The 14,909-nt window shown below is 50.8% G+C and overlaps 1 protein-coding gene across 6 annotated transcripts in view; it reads left to right on the forward strand.

The window, feature by feature from the left end:
- exoc6b (exocyst complex component 6B) overlaps nucleotides 1–14,909 on the forward strand; it is a 147,678-nt gene that overhangs the window by 56,738 nt on the left and 76,031 nt on the right. For all 6 annotated transcript variants that reach the window (XM_088639116.1, XM_088639152.1, XM_088639107.1 and 3 more), the window contains exons 8-11: nucleotides 1,053–1,121; nucleotides 8,947–9,030; nucleotides 9,966–10,012; nucleotides 12,401–12,521. In XM_088639116.1, coding sequence (XP_088495242.1) covers nucleotides 1,053–1,121; nucleotides 8,947–9,030; nucleotides 9,966–10,012; nucleotides 12,401–12,521 — 321 coding nt within the window. The remainder of the gene's footprint in view (nucleotides 1–1,052; nucleotides 1,122–8,946; nucleotides 9,031–9,965; nucleotides 10,013–12,400; nucleotides 12,522–14,909) is intronic.

Consider the following 14,909-nt stretch of genomic DNA (forward strand, 5'->3'; position numbering starts at 1 on the left):
CTTTGTTTTGGTCTTATGAGTGAACTGTCTGAGATTCCTTAAATTCAAAATTCTGAAGATGGTGACAAATATATACAATTGTTTTGTTTTTGTAAAAAATGATTTATTGAGTACTTCCTGGTCACTGGAATTCAGGGTAATGGAGAGAATTCCAGTACTTGCTGATCACTGGAATTCTCTCCATTACCCTGAATCTCTTATATTTTCTCCCCTTTCATTTTTGCAATGTGTCCTGTGGTTGGGTTACAGTGGCCTGTTGGCACAGAGTGGTGGCTTTGAAGGTGTCCTCGCTCTCCACGGTGTGTGACTGGTCCTGATGGGACTCGTGCGTCATACCTGTGCAGAACCGTTGTGAAATAACACTCAGTCTAAAGACAAAAAATCTTCTCCCAGTTCAAATGTAAAAGGAGATGGTTAACAAGGGCAGTGACGATACGGGGCTGTCACTTCAGGGCTTTCTCCTGAGAGCTTTGCTGTTGCATTGCCATGTTGGCGAGATGGAGCTAGCAGGGTGTGTGCGAGTCCAGCTCTCGATGCCGATACTGCTGCTAATGAAATAATAGGCCTCCCCTTCCAGTCAGAGCCTCCTTCTTCCCAGTTAGCTCATGGCAGTGCCCAGATTCCTGCTGGGCAGTCAGTCATTCTCTTTATTTAGCACCTTGATTGTGGCCCCTGCATGGTATTTGCTCTGCACATGTTCGCCTTGTTTAGTGTTGTTCTTGTCCTGGTGTCTACTTCCTGTCTGCCAAGCAGCACTGAAACGTCTGTGCATCTGTGCAGCATCCCAGCATGTAATATTGTGTTTAAAGACTTGCTGCTTTCACCCTTTGTGTCTTGACCGGATGTGATTATAAGTCAGTTTGGATTTGGATAAAAGCAGCTGTCAAATGAGTAAATCTCACTGTCAATAAGCAGACTGGTAAGAGGATTTCAGCAGGGACCAGGGGACCAGTGAGTGTAGTCACATTCAGTGTGAAATCCAGGGTGTGCTGTAGCTCTGGTGGCGTGCAGTGGTGCAGCTCCCTGCCTGACTGTCTCTCTGTCTCTCTCAGGTGCCTGGAGCCCAGGAGCTGGTGGACTTCTCTCCTGTTTACCGCTGTTTGCACATTTACACCGTGCTGGTGAGTGACGGCTCCCCCTCCTGTTCTGCGTGTGTGTCGTGCGTGTGAGGTCTGTTTCAGGACCAGTGCCTTTCACCATGGTTGAGATCTCTTTGCAGGGATTATTTTAGCATCTGAAGGCAAGGAGAAGTTTCTTTTTCCTCCTTGAAAGCAGCTATGTATTAAAATTCCTGCTGTTCCCACCTCTGTTTCTGTTCCTCCCAAGTCACGTGTGCCAGTTGGGTGAAGTGAAATTTGAGTGGGAGTGACGACATTTTAAATGTATTTAGCTATTTCTGACTTTTCATACGCACTTACTCGTGTTCAGAAAACATACTAAGGCTAGCCACAATGGAAGTACTGCAATTATTAAGATAAGAAGTGACAATTTCTAAAATGTGTTCTTTGCTCTGCTGCGTCTTTGCCTGTAGTATGAAAGATGTCCAATAGCTGTCCAGTTCAGGTCCATCTGCCAGACACTGGGGATTTAAAGATTTGTACTGGTAGAAATCTCCCGCTGGCCTGGTGGCTGGCGGACGTCTGTGCTCCCTGTCCCTCGTTAGGATAGGAGGGGTATAGAGGGCGTTATCTCAGCAGTTGCAGCGGCAGGAGGGCATGTGGGCTGTGTGTCGGAGCTGTGCTTCCACTGCAGGAGCTCATTAGCAGCCCCGTCTTATCCGAACACATCGGCCCCGCCCTCCCGCTCAGCAATTGGGACTCGCTTCCCTTATTCCCTCCGTGCTGCGCTACTGTGAATCCAAACTCCGCTTCGTTCGGGGCTGGTCCGGTGTGCTGCAGCGTTCCAGAATGCGCCCTCTTTCCAAGTCAGGCAGTGTGTTTCCCGCCTGCCGTGTTGAGCCGGTTCAAAATCAAGCCGCGGAGCGGGACTTGCGGCGGGCGATATTTCGGATTTCCTTGCCATGGGGTGGTGCTGGTGTTGCCAGCTGGGGGCGTGGGGTCTGTCTTGGTTCTGAGCTGGCCTGTGGCGAAGGGCTGGCTCTCCAGTGTGCCAGCGAGACTCTCCTCTCCACCGGTCAGAAGTGACCGAAGCCACAAAGGTCCACTGTCCTTTGCAACCAGTCTGTTGTCTTTCAGCTTGGTGTGAGGGACTCAGGCGGCAGTGTTAAAGCAATCTTCATCATCCCAGGCTTGTTAGCAGGCTGGCCTTCTGCTCACACATACTTGTGCACGTCACAAGCTCTCCGGCATCTTCATCGGCAGCAGCAGAATAAAGGAAATAAAGGAAGCTGAAGGCCAAACCACGAATTGTTCTGATAGAAACACATCAGAAACATATCTGTGCTTTTAATTGTAGATTCAGTAGCACCCTGTCTTCAGGAATGCAGACTGAGTGATGGAGTTTTTCCTTGACCAGCACTAGTCTCCAGGGAAGGGGTGAAAGCCTGCATGTTGTGGTTCTGGGGGAGTTGGAGAGTCCCGGGCCCTGGGAATGATCCGTGTGTGGGACTGGATCTTTCTACTCCGGCTCGACTCAAACGGGCACGGCCGACAGCAGGACCCGTTCCCTTCCTAATCCCACGTCGTGAGAGGACGCCCCGAGCCAGGCTCTGCTCACGCACTTCCTGCGAAGGCCGGTGAGAACGGCGCCTCCGGGAGCCTCTCTGGCACTGTCCGCCGAGCGGCGAAGCCATTGTGCTGCCGGGGACAATGTGGCCGAAATCAAAGGTTTTCAGAGCCGCGGAGGTGTGAAGAGGGGGGCGAGCCCACAGAGCTGGCGTGTGCTTGTTTGTTCTCTCTTCCTGCTCTGCCCCTGACCTCAGCTGCGCCCGGGGCTGCCGGGGAGGGGCACGCCGGGGGCGCTGGGAGTTCAGCTGCGGTGCCACGGGCAGGGCACCTGCGGGCACAGCTCGGGAGGGGCAGAGAGCGGGGCACGCCGGGGGGGGGGGTTTGGGCAGCGCCTGCTGGCCTCGGTAACGGACCGAGCCGTTCGTGTTTCTAACAGTGCGAGCTGTTCGTGACCTTGCCTTCGCTACCCTTTCATAAACACCTTACTGTTCAAGGCCTGCGTCCTCCTCCGTGACACTGCCAGGCAGCTCAGGTGCTCTCTGCCTTGGCGCTAGATTGTGTACCAGCGTGTGAGGCTGTGAGCCTGAATTGGGAGGGTCAGGTACACAAAACTAAACTTTCAACTTCACTGTTTTTTGCAGGCCGCAGCAGGAGCTTATTCTGCACTGTAATAGAGAAGACTCAAACACTTGACGTGTCAGATCTGTAGAGATATTAGAATTGTTATCCATTTTTTATTTTAATTTGCTCATCATGTTCATAGTTCTGTGAACCTAATAAATAAACCCTTACCTTACCCTGTGTTTAGAAGCTTATCCAATGGCCTGATTGCATTTTTTATTTTCTCGAGTCCTTCTGTGACAGGAAGGCCATGAATAGTATCCCTCTAATGAGAATATTGCCTGTTATTTTAGTTGATGTGTATATTTATACAGATTCAGTTATCAAGCGAGTGGTTTATGTAACAGTGGTCTAACCACAGAGCAGTGCTTCAGACAAACGTCTGATGTACTACTTGAAAGAAACACCAGTATACAGTGTCTGGTCGGTGCTCTGTTATGGGAAGGATGTAATAAATGTCTTACCTAGCTGTAGCACTGATCAGTTATCTGTAATCATGAAGTGTGGCATCATTCTAGTGACGTCTTGAGGCTGGCGGACTGAATCACAGAGAACCAGGACTGGGAAAGGCTCTGCTCTGCTGTGGAGTACGAATCTGGCTCAGTTGCTCACTGGCTATGGAAGTTGAGAGTGTTTTCCTTTCACTCCGGTTAGTAACCCTAGCTTGACATTCATCTTGCTATTATTAGAATCGTCTGTGCTGTTGCTGCTAGCTGTATTATCAGTCTGTCAGTGCTCCTGGACGGCGCGCCCTGCCCGTTCCTGCGCAGAGCAGGGTGAGCATCTGCTGCACACATGTCCCAGGCTCCTCTGCAGGCCCCCACGCCCCCCCACGCCAGGCCTGCTCCCCGGCTGCCTCGCGCCAAGGACACCCTATCTTTACAGAGCGCGCTGGAACGGCTTCATTTATTTTTATTGTAATCCTGGACGTCGAGTCACTTTTCTAATCAAGCCATCCATTTTTTTTTTCTGTTTCCTGGGTTTTTGTTTAAATTCCTCAATATTTCTGTAACACAGAGTCTGGTCTTGAACAATGCGTTACTGTTTCCTTTGCTGAAAAAAATCTGATTAAAAGTTTTGATAAATGTCAACAAACGCCAGCTAAACAAGCCAAGGGGAACAATACGATCTTTCTTGAGTTGTAAATGTATTATTGTTGTGATTATTAAGATGTTTTTTAGTGTAGATTTTAAATGAGCACATGTGTTCAAGCCATCACTTATTCTTCCTATATCATAGGATTGGATGTGCTGTTCCTGACCACTTTTGTTGGATAGTTTCACCCCTCGTAAACAACCTTTATTAAAATGAGATGGTGACCTGGACTGGCCACCTTTTCGCAGTTTTCCTGGTATTCATCACCTGCAGGCGTGCTGGTTCTCTCTGCAGTGACTCAGCGCTGGACACACCTCCCATGCTGCAGGTGTCACCCGAGTGAGCACCTGGCCTCATCAGGCGCAGACTGGGGCTGTTGGCCGCTGCTGCCTGCTTTTCGATGTCACCTGACCAATCGTCTTCCTGTAGCTGCTTAGGCGACGGAGGAAGGCCGGCCACACCCCACAGCTTTCTGGGTCATGTGGTTAAGAAAAGAGCCGCCATCTTACGCGGGCCAGGCCTCAGGAGCCCAGCGAGACTGTGGGGGTAGTCAGGGTTTAGATGGGCCACATCAACAGCCAGTCAGTCATGCCAGCGCTGGAGGTGGAGCAGGTGGGCAAGAGGGTGGCACCATTCCCTCGGGAACAGCAGATTCCGAGCCCGTGTCCGCAGTGTAAGACGCTGCTGTGAGAAATGCGCTCGTTCAGTACAGGCTGGTAACCTGCTGCTTTTTGTAGCTGCCTGTTCGTAGCAGCAGTGCTGACCCCAGCATCCTGACTCTCTTCCAGGCTGGGCTTTCTCCAGAGGGGTGCAGCGAGGCCCTTCCTGCCTGTTACACACACTTAGGGACTTCAGGGTTAAGCATTGTACAGGTGTGAGGTGTTGTTCCTATTATTTTAACTATCAGGCCCATGCCTGTGATTTTTTTATTCTTAACGCCCCCTTGCAAGTGGCCCTGGATTTGCCAGCGTGTGGCGCTGCTGTCCTGTTACGTGACACGCTGTAGCTCTTGCTGGGTCTCTGGGCGACAGCGTGGCACGAGCTTCACAAGCTCAGAGGGGTGCAAGGGGGGCACGTACCATTAGCCCCGCTCTGGCATCTCTGAAATATCGCCCCCCACCACCTTCTCCTGTGGTTCCTCACTCCCCCAGCCGAAGAGCCTCCCCCAGTCGGGAACCGACAGAGGTGCTGCCCAGTTTGCTGCCACATGTGAGTGGGGCCGCAGCTCTCCGGGACTGGAGACTACTGTGTCTTCATTGTCAGTAACCTAAATTATTAATGCACCACGTTAATTACAAATGTAGTTCCTATATTGCAGTATAATTACCTTGGGTTTCAGATCTGCATTATGGCAAGACAGTTCTGAGGCCTGCCCTAGTGAAAGGTTGCTCCAGATTAAGAAGGCTGTAATCTCACTCAGCAGACTCATTTCGCTGCACCAGAGACCTGCGTCCTGCTTCAGTCTTGATGGCAAGCAGTAACCAGAAAGGACAAAGGAAGGTTTTGTTCAGCCTCTGTGTGGCTGGTGAGGTAATGGAGTGTGTGTTCCAGAAAACACACGCTTCCCACCCCCCACGAAGAGGGCAACAGAGCTCCCCCCAGGACCAGGGTTATCAGAGGGGCAGGGGGTCAGGCAGTGCTGGCACGCCTATCTGAGAGGAAGCAGGCCCGTGCTGCAGGAAGTGGGAGTCTCTGGTGGGGAAGCTCAGAGTTGAGCAGGAGGGCGTGTTGACAGTGGCAGGCCTGTGCCAGGGGCTGGCCAAGGAGCCGAGGGGTCATAACTTACAAACGAGAGGTGGCCTTATAGCCCTTTGGTAGTTCCTGCCACTATCAGTAGCTAATTTATTGAAGGATCTCATTCAGTAGTTTCTTGAGAGAAGTCAGGGTTCTGGCGTCAGCAACATGGTGGGGTAGCTTGTTCCACACTCCCACACCTCTTTGTGTAAGGAAGTGCCTCCTGTTTTTGGTTTTCCATGGCTTTTCACAGTTTCCATTCGTGTCCTTTGGTTTGTGTTTCCCTGTTGATTCTGAAGAAATCACTGGGGTGACCCTGTCAGGACCTTGGAGGATTTTGAGTACTTGGTATTAGTCCCCACACCTTCTCCTCTGTTCGAGCCTGAAAGGTTCAGCTCCTTCAGCCTGTCAGTGTCAGTGCCAGTGCCACTCTCTTCTCTGCACTGTTTCCAGAGTAACAATATTTTTCTTTAACATGTTGACCTAAATTGTCCACAATATTCACAATTAAATATCAGTAGTGGGTAATTCATTTTTAACATAACATTCCTTTATTTAAATGTTATGCTTGTAATCTTCAAGCTCAGCGTGCTCCACTCTGTATTTGCAGCTCATGTTTTTGCTGCCTGCATGCGATACTCTGAGCAAGTCTGTCAGACCCCTGCATGGCCTGTCTCTCTGACTGCAGTGCCGGGATCGGACAGCCACTCTGGGGCTGCAGACATTTCTTTACAGAGCCTCTAGGATTTCAGAAGCAGGCTTGGCTCCAATTACAGTTTTGTCATTTTATTTGACAAAAGCTGATAATTTCATGTTCCCATCGCTGTCTTACAACGTGAAGGAAAAGATATGTATTAAGTAGACGTAACCGTTAAAGGATGAATAGATGTGGAGCACACCTCTTGTGCCCTGTAGGGTCTCTCCTCTCTCCTCCCTCTGGTTCACAGTCCCCATCCCCATCCTTGTTTCACTGACAGCCCCTTCCCACACACTTTCTCTCTTCATGTGCTGGCTGGCCGGTTAAAATAGACAGTTTGATCACATTGGAAATTTCCCTCTGTGGGAGATGTGCCATAAAGAAATTGCAGCTCTCTAAGACTCGCATGCTGCGTCTCTAAAAAGGCACGGGCACCCAGAGGCTTTTCTTCTGTCCCTTCTCTGTGTGCAGTTTTTTCAGCTTGGTGGTGGAAAGAATGCGGAGAGGATTATCAGTGAACATCTTGAAACCTGAGGGTGGTTTCTGTTGTCCTTCACAGCTTGTCCTGTTCAGACTCCATACAGGATAATGTCCACAATGGTACCAGTAATAATATATTTGTGATCGCTGTGGCTGCTACCAACAACTTTACCATGATTATCCCTGCTCAGCATGCTGTTACTAATAATAGCGTGAAGCGGAGAGAGTCCAGTAACCCGGATGACTCTCCCACTCTCTTCTGTCAATGAGTCCACATCTGCAGGGCTGGCACAGGCCGGCCTGTTGCTGGACGTCTGGCGCTCCCTTCCGCTCCGTCCAGTCTTGATTAGCAGAGCCGGAGACGAGCTGTTGCCCCTGTAGGGATGGCAGCGGGCGCACATCTGAAAGGGAGGGAGCGTGTATCGGTTACCGCTGTGAGGGCCGTCTGCCACCACTCAGACCTGCCCGCCATCTAATCTCCGGGCAGAGGAGAGCCCCAGCCCCCGGAGGACTCCTGTTCCAGCACGATAGCAGGGGAGGAGGTGCCCGTGCTGCTGCCCAGCAGCCTCTGCCAGGACATGGACATCCTCTTTCAGACTTCAGGGCAAATCTCAGCACTTTGTGTTTTATTCATTTGATTAAAATACAGCACACATGTTCGATGGTTGTAAAGCGAGTTTCCTTTGACACTTTCATGACAAAAAGTGCTTCATGCATGAGGGTAAAAAAAACAGCAATGTTAAACTCTTACAATCACTTTCTCAGTCTGTTTTTGGCCGAGTGAGCGATTCCTCCTGACGACGCGTGGCTCAGCCCCCTTCTCTCCGGCTGTGCCCTAGGAGAGCCCTGCCCGGTGTGGTGCAGGGCGACTCCATTGTGGCATCGTGCCAGACCTGCATGGTAGAGCCCCAGCTCCGGGCTGGAAACTCTGAAAGACGGCCTTGAGCTGGAAAATTTAATAGCAAAGATCTGTTTGCATCAGTATGGATTTTGACCTTTCACAACTATCTGGGTGAAATTTGGGTGCTTCCTGCGGTGTGGGAAGTGTGGGATCAGGCCTGGTCCAGTGCCTCGCTGGCGAAGGGTCTGTGGGCCTGGTGGAGAGCTGTTGGCTGCTCTGGTTTGGAAGTATCGTTGCAGGGCTGGGTGGGACGCGCTGGTGGCAGTCTCTCATCAGGACTTTTCTCTTCCCCTCCTCTCCTGCTCACAGCTGCCCCTGTTTCTCTGAAGTGCAGCAAGAGCGGAGTTTAATTGGGTAATCCTGAAGCTGGTGTAAGGAGAAGTTATCGGGAGGATGTTTCAGCAGTCCGTCTTATCACAATTGCAAAAAATCCCATTTCCTTTTTTCTTTTTCAGCCTTTGTATATAATTTGTTTCTTATCTTTTGTTTCCTGAACATTTCCCCTGGTGCTGCCGGTGAGCTCCCATTGTCTGTCTCTGCATCGAAACAGAAGCCTATTATGTTGCTGACGTCGAAGTGCATGCTTTGCCTTTTCTCCTTCAAGAGCTGCTCCTGTCTCACAGAAATACTTTTAATTATGTTTCTCAACAGGTCTGAAAGAGCCCAGCTGCTTAGAAGACTTTCAGCAGCTTTACTTCTGCTCCTCCTCAGCTCATGGTTGTGCTGGGTTGAGGTTGGCTTAAAGGGTTATACAGTATGATGTGGTCCTGACGTTTCGGTTTTGTTTCCAGGGAGCCAGGGACACCTTTGAGACCTACTACAGGAAACAGAGGAGGAAACAGGCTCGTCTAGTCCTACAGCCTCACTCTAACATGGTAGGCACTTGTCTCCCTCACACTGCACAATTTCTTTTGCCCAGTGTGCGCTCAATTCCACACCCTACACGGTGCACACGCGTGTCGAGTGCAGCTCCCCTCTGCCCCTGCTCGGGTTTACTCACGGTTGCTCGCAGAACTGGTCCCTAGATATCTGGAAACTCTGGCAATTCTGCACTGTCCCGGTTCACTGGGGTGATGTCACGTCTGGAGCATGATCAGTGCGCTGAGCCCTGTTACACTGCCTCGCTCTGAACGCCTCCTCATTAATAACCTCTCTGCCTGCTGGACGTCAACCTGTGAGTCGCAGCACGGCTCTGCCCCTGCTGGGGCTCGATCACGGTCGCTCATGTGCTCAGAGCCAGACAGCACCAGTCGCCACACAAGGGCAAACTCTGCAGAGCCACAAGACGGGTCTCCTCTCCATCTCTGCTCACAGTTGTGCGCTGTCTAGGTTTTGAGGTCGTTGATGGTGATGTCTCTCCGTAATGTGCCCCTGATCCCTGTTACACACAGGTGGGAAAGACGTACTTGCACTTGCATGGCTAGTCTGAAAGAATTAGCTGTGGTCAGTGAGCAATGTAAATTCACACTTTTCCAGGGATTTTCTTCTCCGTTTTACCATGTTATTCCTTGCTGTCCCTCGAACTTCCTACGACTGGCCATGTTTTCACTTTGCTTTACTGGAATGGAGAAGGGTTGTGCCAACATTTGCTGTGGTATACAATTCTTAAGGGCTCTGCAACAGTATTCTCAAAATTATTTCTGTCATAAATCCTTTGCTTTAAAAGTGTAGGAAACAGTGAAAGTGGCGTAATGTCTAATGACAGTGTGACAGAGCAAGGTAAAAGTGCAGATTTGCCTGGTGTGCTGCAGGCGGCCCTGCAGTCTGACGTGTGACCTGCTGCTGAGGTTTGCTCTGTGTGTGTTTGCAGCACGAGACACTGGGAGGCTACAGGAGATACTTCAATCAGATCGTGGGGTAAGTGACTTTTCCTGGTCTGATCCTTGTAGCTCACAGGGATCCGTCGTCAGCTGAGTGACAGACAGACTGGGCCTGCGTGGCTGTGGCACAGGTTTTCCACGTTGTGGGGTACACAGATTGGCACCCCAAAATAAAAGCCACAAAGTGATAAAGTTCACCCAGATGTGAAAATGGCCTGCGGGAATGATGTGATTTATATCATGATTTATATATAAACAACACACATTTGTTAATTGAAGAAACATGCTTTTCTGAAGGAAAGTGTTTGGATTTGTATTCAATTCCAGGGCAATGTCTTAGTCATATAGACAACAGCTCTCTGCTGTGTGTTTTACTGAGGGCTGTGTTATTCCACAGGGGGCTTCCAGGTGTGATATGCAGAGACACGAGGACAGTATTTCAAAAGAATACACTTGTAACATAATATTGTAACCTTCAACTTATGCTTAAGGATAGTAAATATCCATCTGTTTTCTAACTGCTTAATCTGATACAAGGTCGAAGGTCAAAGCTGGACCTGGAGCCTAAGGATAGTACGTATTTCAGAAAAAAAGGTTGATGGCTACAGCGAATACTTATGATTAAATGAAATTCAATCCTAATCCTCAATACCAAGATGAAATACCCCTGTCCACACAGACCCTGCGCAGGTACCCTGCTGCACCGGACCCCCGGTCGGGCTCCACATCAGCCATTTCATTACAGCTTGTAAACCAGCAGCTGTGTTTCCGATACGGGGCTTCAGCTGGTCACACTCCCCCCGCCAGTGTTTAGAGGTGCCGGAGCAGTTATGAATTAATGTTGGGGTTACGGGCGAGCCTTTCGGGGTCTGTATGTGGGCCCTTAGGCTTTGTGGCTCGTTCACCTGCTTAATTACATCGATCACTTCTTAGCTGTGTTTGCGAGCCAGCTGGAAGAGCAGCAGAGCGCTGTGTCTGCCCTGCTCTGCTCAGAGAGGACGGCTGGGGTCAGAGTGAGAGTCAGCTGGCTCATCAACTGTATCTGAATGATTTTGAGCTGTCACTGGTCACGACTCTCCTGGTCTGGGCGGGCTGAGGAGTAGAGACGCTGGCGGTGTTCTTTAAGAGGAGTCTAGCGGCGTGCTCTGGAGTGAAGTGTCACTGTGAAACTGCTGCTGGCGGTCGGAGCCCGGTTCAGACCCAATAGCTGTGTGCGAGTTGCGTGCTCCCCGTGTAGGGGAAAGGGGGACGGGGGGGAATCTCCTCTCCTCCGCCTGACCCCTAGGACAGGGCAAGCTCATATCCGTTGATCACAGATCGTGCAGGCCGAGCTGCGCCGCATCCGCAGGGCCTGCTGGGATGAGGACTTGGTGAATTTACGTTTCGAGATGCGAGGGCTGTTTACTCCTCACCTCTCAGGGAGGAATATTTCCGCGTCTGGGTCGAGGGTAAGCGTTCCGCAAACAGCCCTGGATCCCCGGCGTTCCAGCTTGGGATTCCTCCCGCTGGCCGGAATGTTTTGCTTTCCTGCAGTCCCGCGGCCCCAGCTTCCTCTGACTCTTGTCAGCACTGCCTGGCCAGGGCGGGTGGCGCGGGCCGCCGGGCGTGCTGTTCGGAGCTGCGGAGCCGGCGAGGAGGGCCGGACCTGCCTCCCGCGGGGCTCTGCGTCCGGGCAGGACGGCGCTCAGCGCTGGAGCTGGCTGACCGGCGGTCCCTCCGCCGCTAGCCTTTCGGTTTGTCGCGTCTCCGCCAGGAGCTTTGCGTTCCAGCGGCTGGCTTGATTGCCCCAGTCTTCCGGCGGAGCCTGCACGGCCCTGTTCTGTGGGTTTGACAGGACAGTCCGGACCCAGCCGGCCCCAGCGGAGCCGCTCGCTCAAGAACTATTATTAAGTGCTTTTTACACCAGGCGAGTGCGGAGTTCCGTGATCCTGCAGCTGTTGTTGGCATCTATAAACCAAGCGCTGGAAAATAAGCTTCAACATTGAACCAGTTAAACAAACAATTATCTCAGTGTATTCGAAAAATACACAAAGCAGAGAAACCCTTGGCAAGAGAGAGCCAGAGCTGTTGCAGTGCAGGACTAGGGCACTTCAGCTTTTGCCCTGCAGATGGGTGTTGATGCTGCGGTAGCTGAGGCACTACACCATAGTTCCCAGTTCTGGTCCAGGAAGTCCTCTCACCTGCTGGTTTGCACTCCAGCCCAGCTTAATTACCTAATTGAAGCCTTAAATGAACTGCAAGGTTGCTTGACTGGAATGCTGAAGAATTTATTGTGTACTTATGACACATAACAGTTAAAAGGAGGCCTCTGAGCTCTGACGCAGAGAAACCCCGTTATTAAATCAGTCACGGGCTCGGTGTGGCGCTCCGGGAGCAGGGACGCCCCCTGCCCGCTGGCCTGACTGGCGCTCTCTCCCTGTGACAGGTTTTTCGTGGTGGAGGATCACATCTTGCACACGACACGGGGCCTGGTGAACCGGGCGTACGTGGACGAGCTGTGGGACTTGGCTCTCTCCAAAACCATCGCGGCGCTGAGGACGCATTCGGTGAGCAGCCACGCGGCACCACACCTGCAGGGCATCCTTTCAGCCAGGCACCCTGAACTGCTCTCCTCCGGCGGGGCTTGAGTCCCGAGAGCAAAGGCGGGTGCCCGGTGCGAGTGGAGGAGCCCGTGTCCAGGCCCGGCTGCGCGAGTGTGTGAGTTAGGAACAGGGCATAGGAGCACAGCTCCATTACCAGCAGCCATATCACCCTGCAGCTCACAGCTGGAGCTCAGCAGGTGTGAGCCTGGTCAGTACCTGGATGGGAGACCTCCTGGGAAAAACTAAGGCTGCTGCTGGAAGAGGTGTTAGTGGGGCCAGCAGGGGGCGCTCAACCTACGGTCCATGTGGGTCCTGATGCCCCTGTATAGTGACAGGGACACTAGACTATAAACAGGTGCCGTCCTTCAGATGAGACGTAAATAAAAAAGAGTAGGGGTGTAACCCCGGCGTCCTGGCCAAATTTCCAATTGGCCCTTACCAATCATGACCTCCTAATAATCCCCCTCTCTGAACTGGCTTCATTACTCTGCGCTCCTCCCCACTGAGAGCTGGTGTGTGGGTAGCGTACTGGAGCATCATCCAGGTGGGGCTGCACACTGGTGGTGGTGGAGGGGATCCCCATTACCTGTAAAGTGCTTTGAGTGGAGTGTCCAGAAAAGCGAAAGCAATTCTAATAATTATAAGATGGTAATATTTCAATCATTTGGGCGTGTAAAGCCAGTGTGTCCACTAATCTGACCCCCTGCTAGCTAGCTAGCCAGCATTATTTTAAGCCATTTGTGTAAAGATATCTTACTAGTTTCTTATTATTTCTTGGCTTTACCTACACACTTAACAGAACATTTCCTTGATTATTACTTTTTAATACTCACTTGTTTTCTTTGATTTGATAAGAATGGAACAGCTCTAATTTTATTGAAGTGCTCACTATATGCATTTGTATATAAGTGTCCATTCAACTTAAACCTTTTGCATAACATACAGTATATATGTTAAGTCCAGTTAAAGCTTGGGCTTCCAGTGCAAGCTGCGGCGCTTGTCTTATAGACTAGAGATGATCACCTCCCATCCCCACCAGCTGCGGCTCTGAATATTACTGTGACCCTTGACCCAGGCTTAGCTGCTGGTCGTCTTGTCTGTGATGGTACGAATGAGCATTTCAGCACCTCTGCTCTTTCATCTGGCGCTCCTCCTCGAATCAGGTGTGTCTGAAATCTACTGCAGTGCAGATGCTGGAAGAGAAGAAAGCGATTTGAACGATTTCAGCCGCTTTCCAAGACTCTGTGGCAGGAGTCACCGACAATTACATCACAACGATGTGGAGAACGTGCAAGAAGGAACGTGGAAGTGAATTAAAAACACCTTGAAACTGCAAATACGGACCAGGTTGACTTAATTAATGCACTGCCAGCAAATCAGACTCTTGTCCGCCTGTGAGAAAAGGGGATGTGAAGATCACGAGTTGCTTCTCTGCGTTTGCTTGGTTTTTAACAAAAGCAAACTATAACACACACACCCTTAAGAGAGTGCAGGTGAAACCAGCCCAAACTGCCCTTGTGGTTTATATACTGTGTGTGTGTTTACAGTACATCCATCCATTTTCTGACTGCTTTATTCAGCAGGCAATCCCGAGCCTATACCAGCAAGCAACAGGACCTAGGCAGGACGCACCCTGGACAGGACGCCAGTTTATTGCAGGACATGCGCAGACGCAAACACACACACACACACACACACACACACACACACACACACACACACACCAGGGCCAGTTTCCTCAGAAACCAGTGAACCTACCAGCCTGTCTTTGGGCAGTGGGAGCCACTGGAGGAAACCCACACGAGTGTTGGGAGAACATACAAACTCCATGCAGACAGCACCCCATGTCCGGAATTGAACCCAGGGCCCCAGTCCTGCGAGACAGCCATCCTAACCACTGCGCCACTGTGTCTCTGCATGTATACAATTATGTTCAAGCTTTGCAATACGCTAGTGAGACCTCATTTAGGACACTGTGTTCAGTTTTGGTCACCATACTATAAAAAGTTTATTATAGCCTTAGAGTTCAGAGAAGAGTAACAGAAATGATTCGTTGTCTCATGGGATTGTCATAGAGACAGACACGTTCTTTCTCGATTCTGAGAATAATTAGCTACTGGCAACCAAATAGCTTGCTTGGATTTGTAACAGTTCTTACAGTATGAGCATAGTCTAGTGTAGAACAGTGCGGGCAGAGGAGTTTTGAAGTGAGATTTGTATACAGAAGCCTACTTGTATGTGTACATGAATGAGGGGTGCCGATAATACACATGGGGTGTGTGTCAGGCTGGGATCTCTGCCGAGTGCTGGCTGTGCATCTTGCTGTGTGGTGCTGGTCAGTGTGTGTGACTG

This window comes from Lepisosteus platostomus, chromosome 1 (genome assembly GCF_059453375.1).
Source record: "Lepisosteus platostomus isolate fLepPlt1 chromosome 1, fLepPlt1.hap1, whole genome shotgun sequence".
NCBI lineage: Eukaryota > Metazoa > Chordata > Actinopteri > Semionotiformes > Lepisosteidae > Lepisosteus > Lepisosteus platostomus.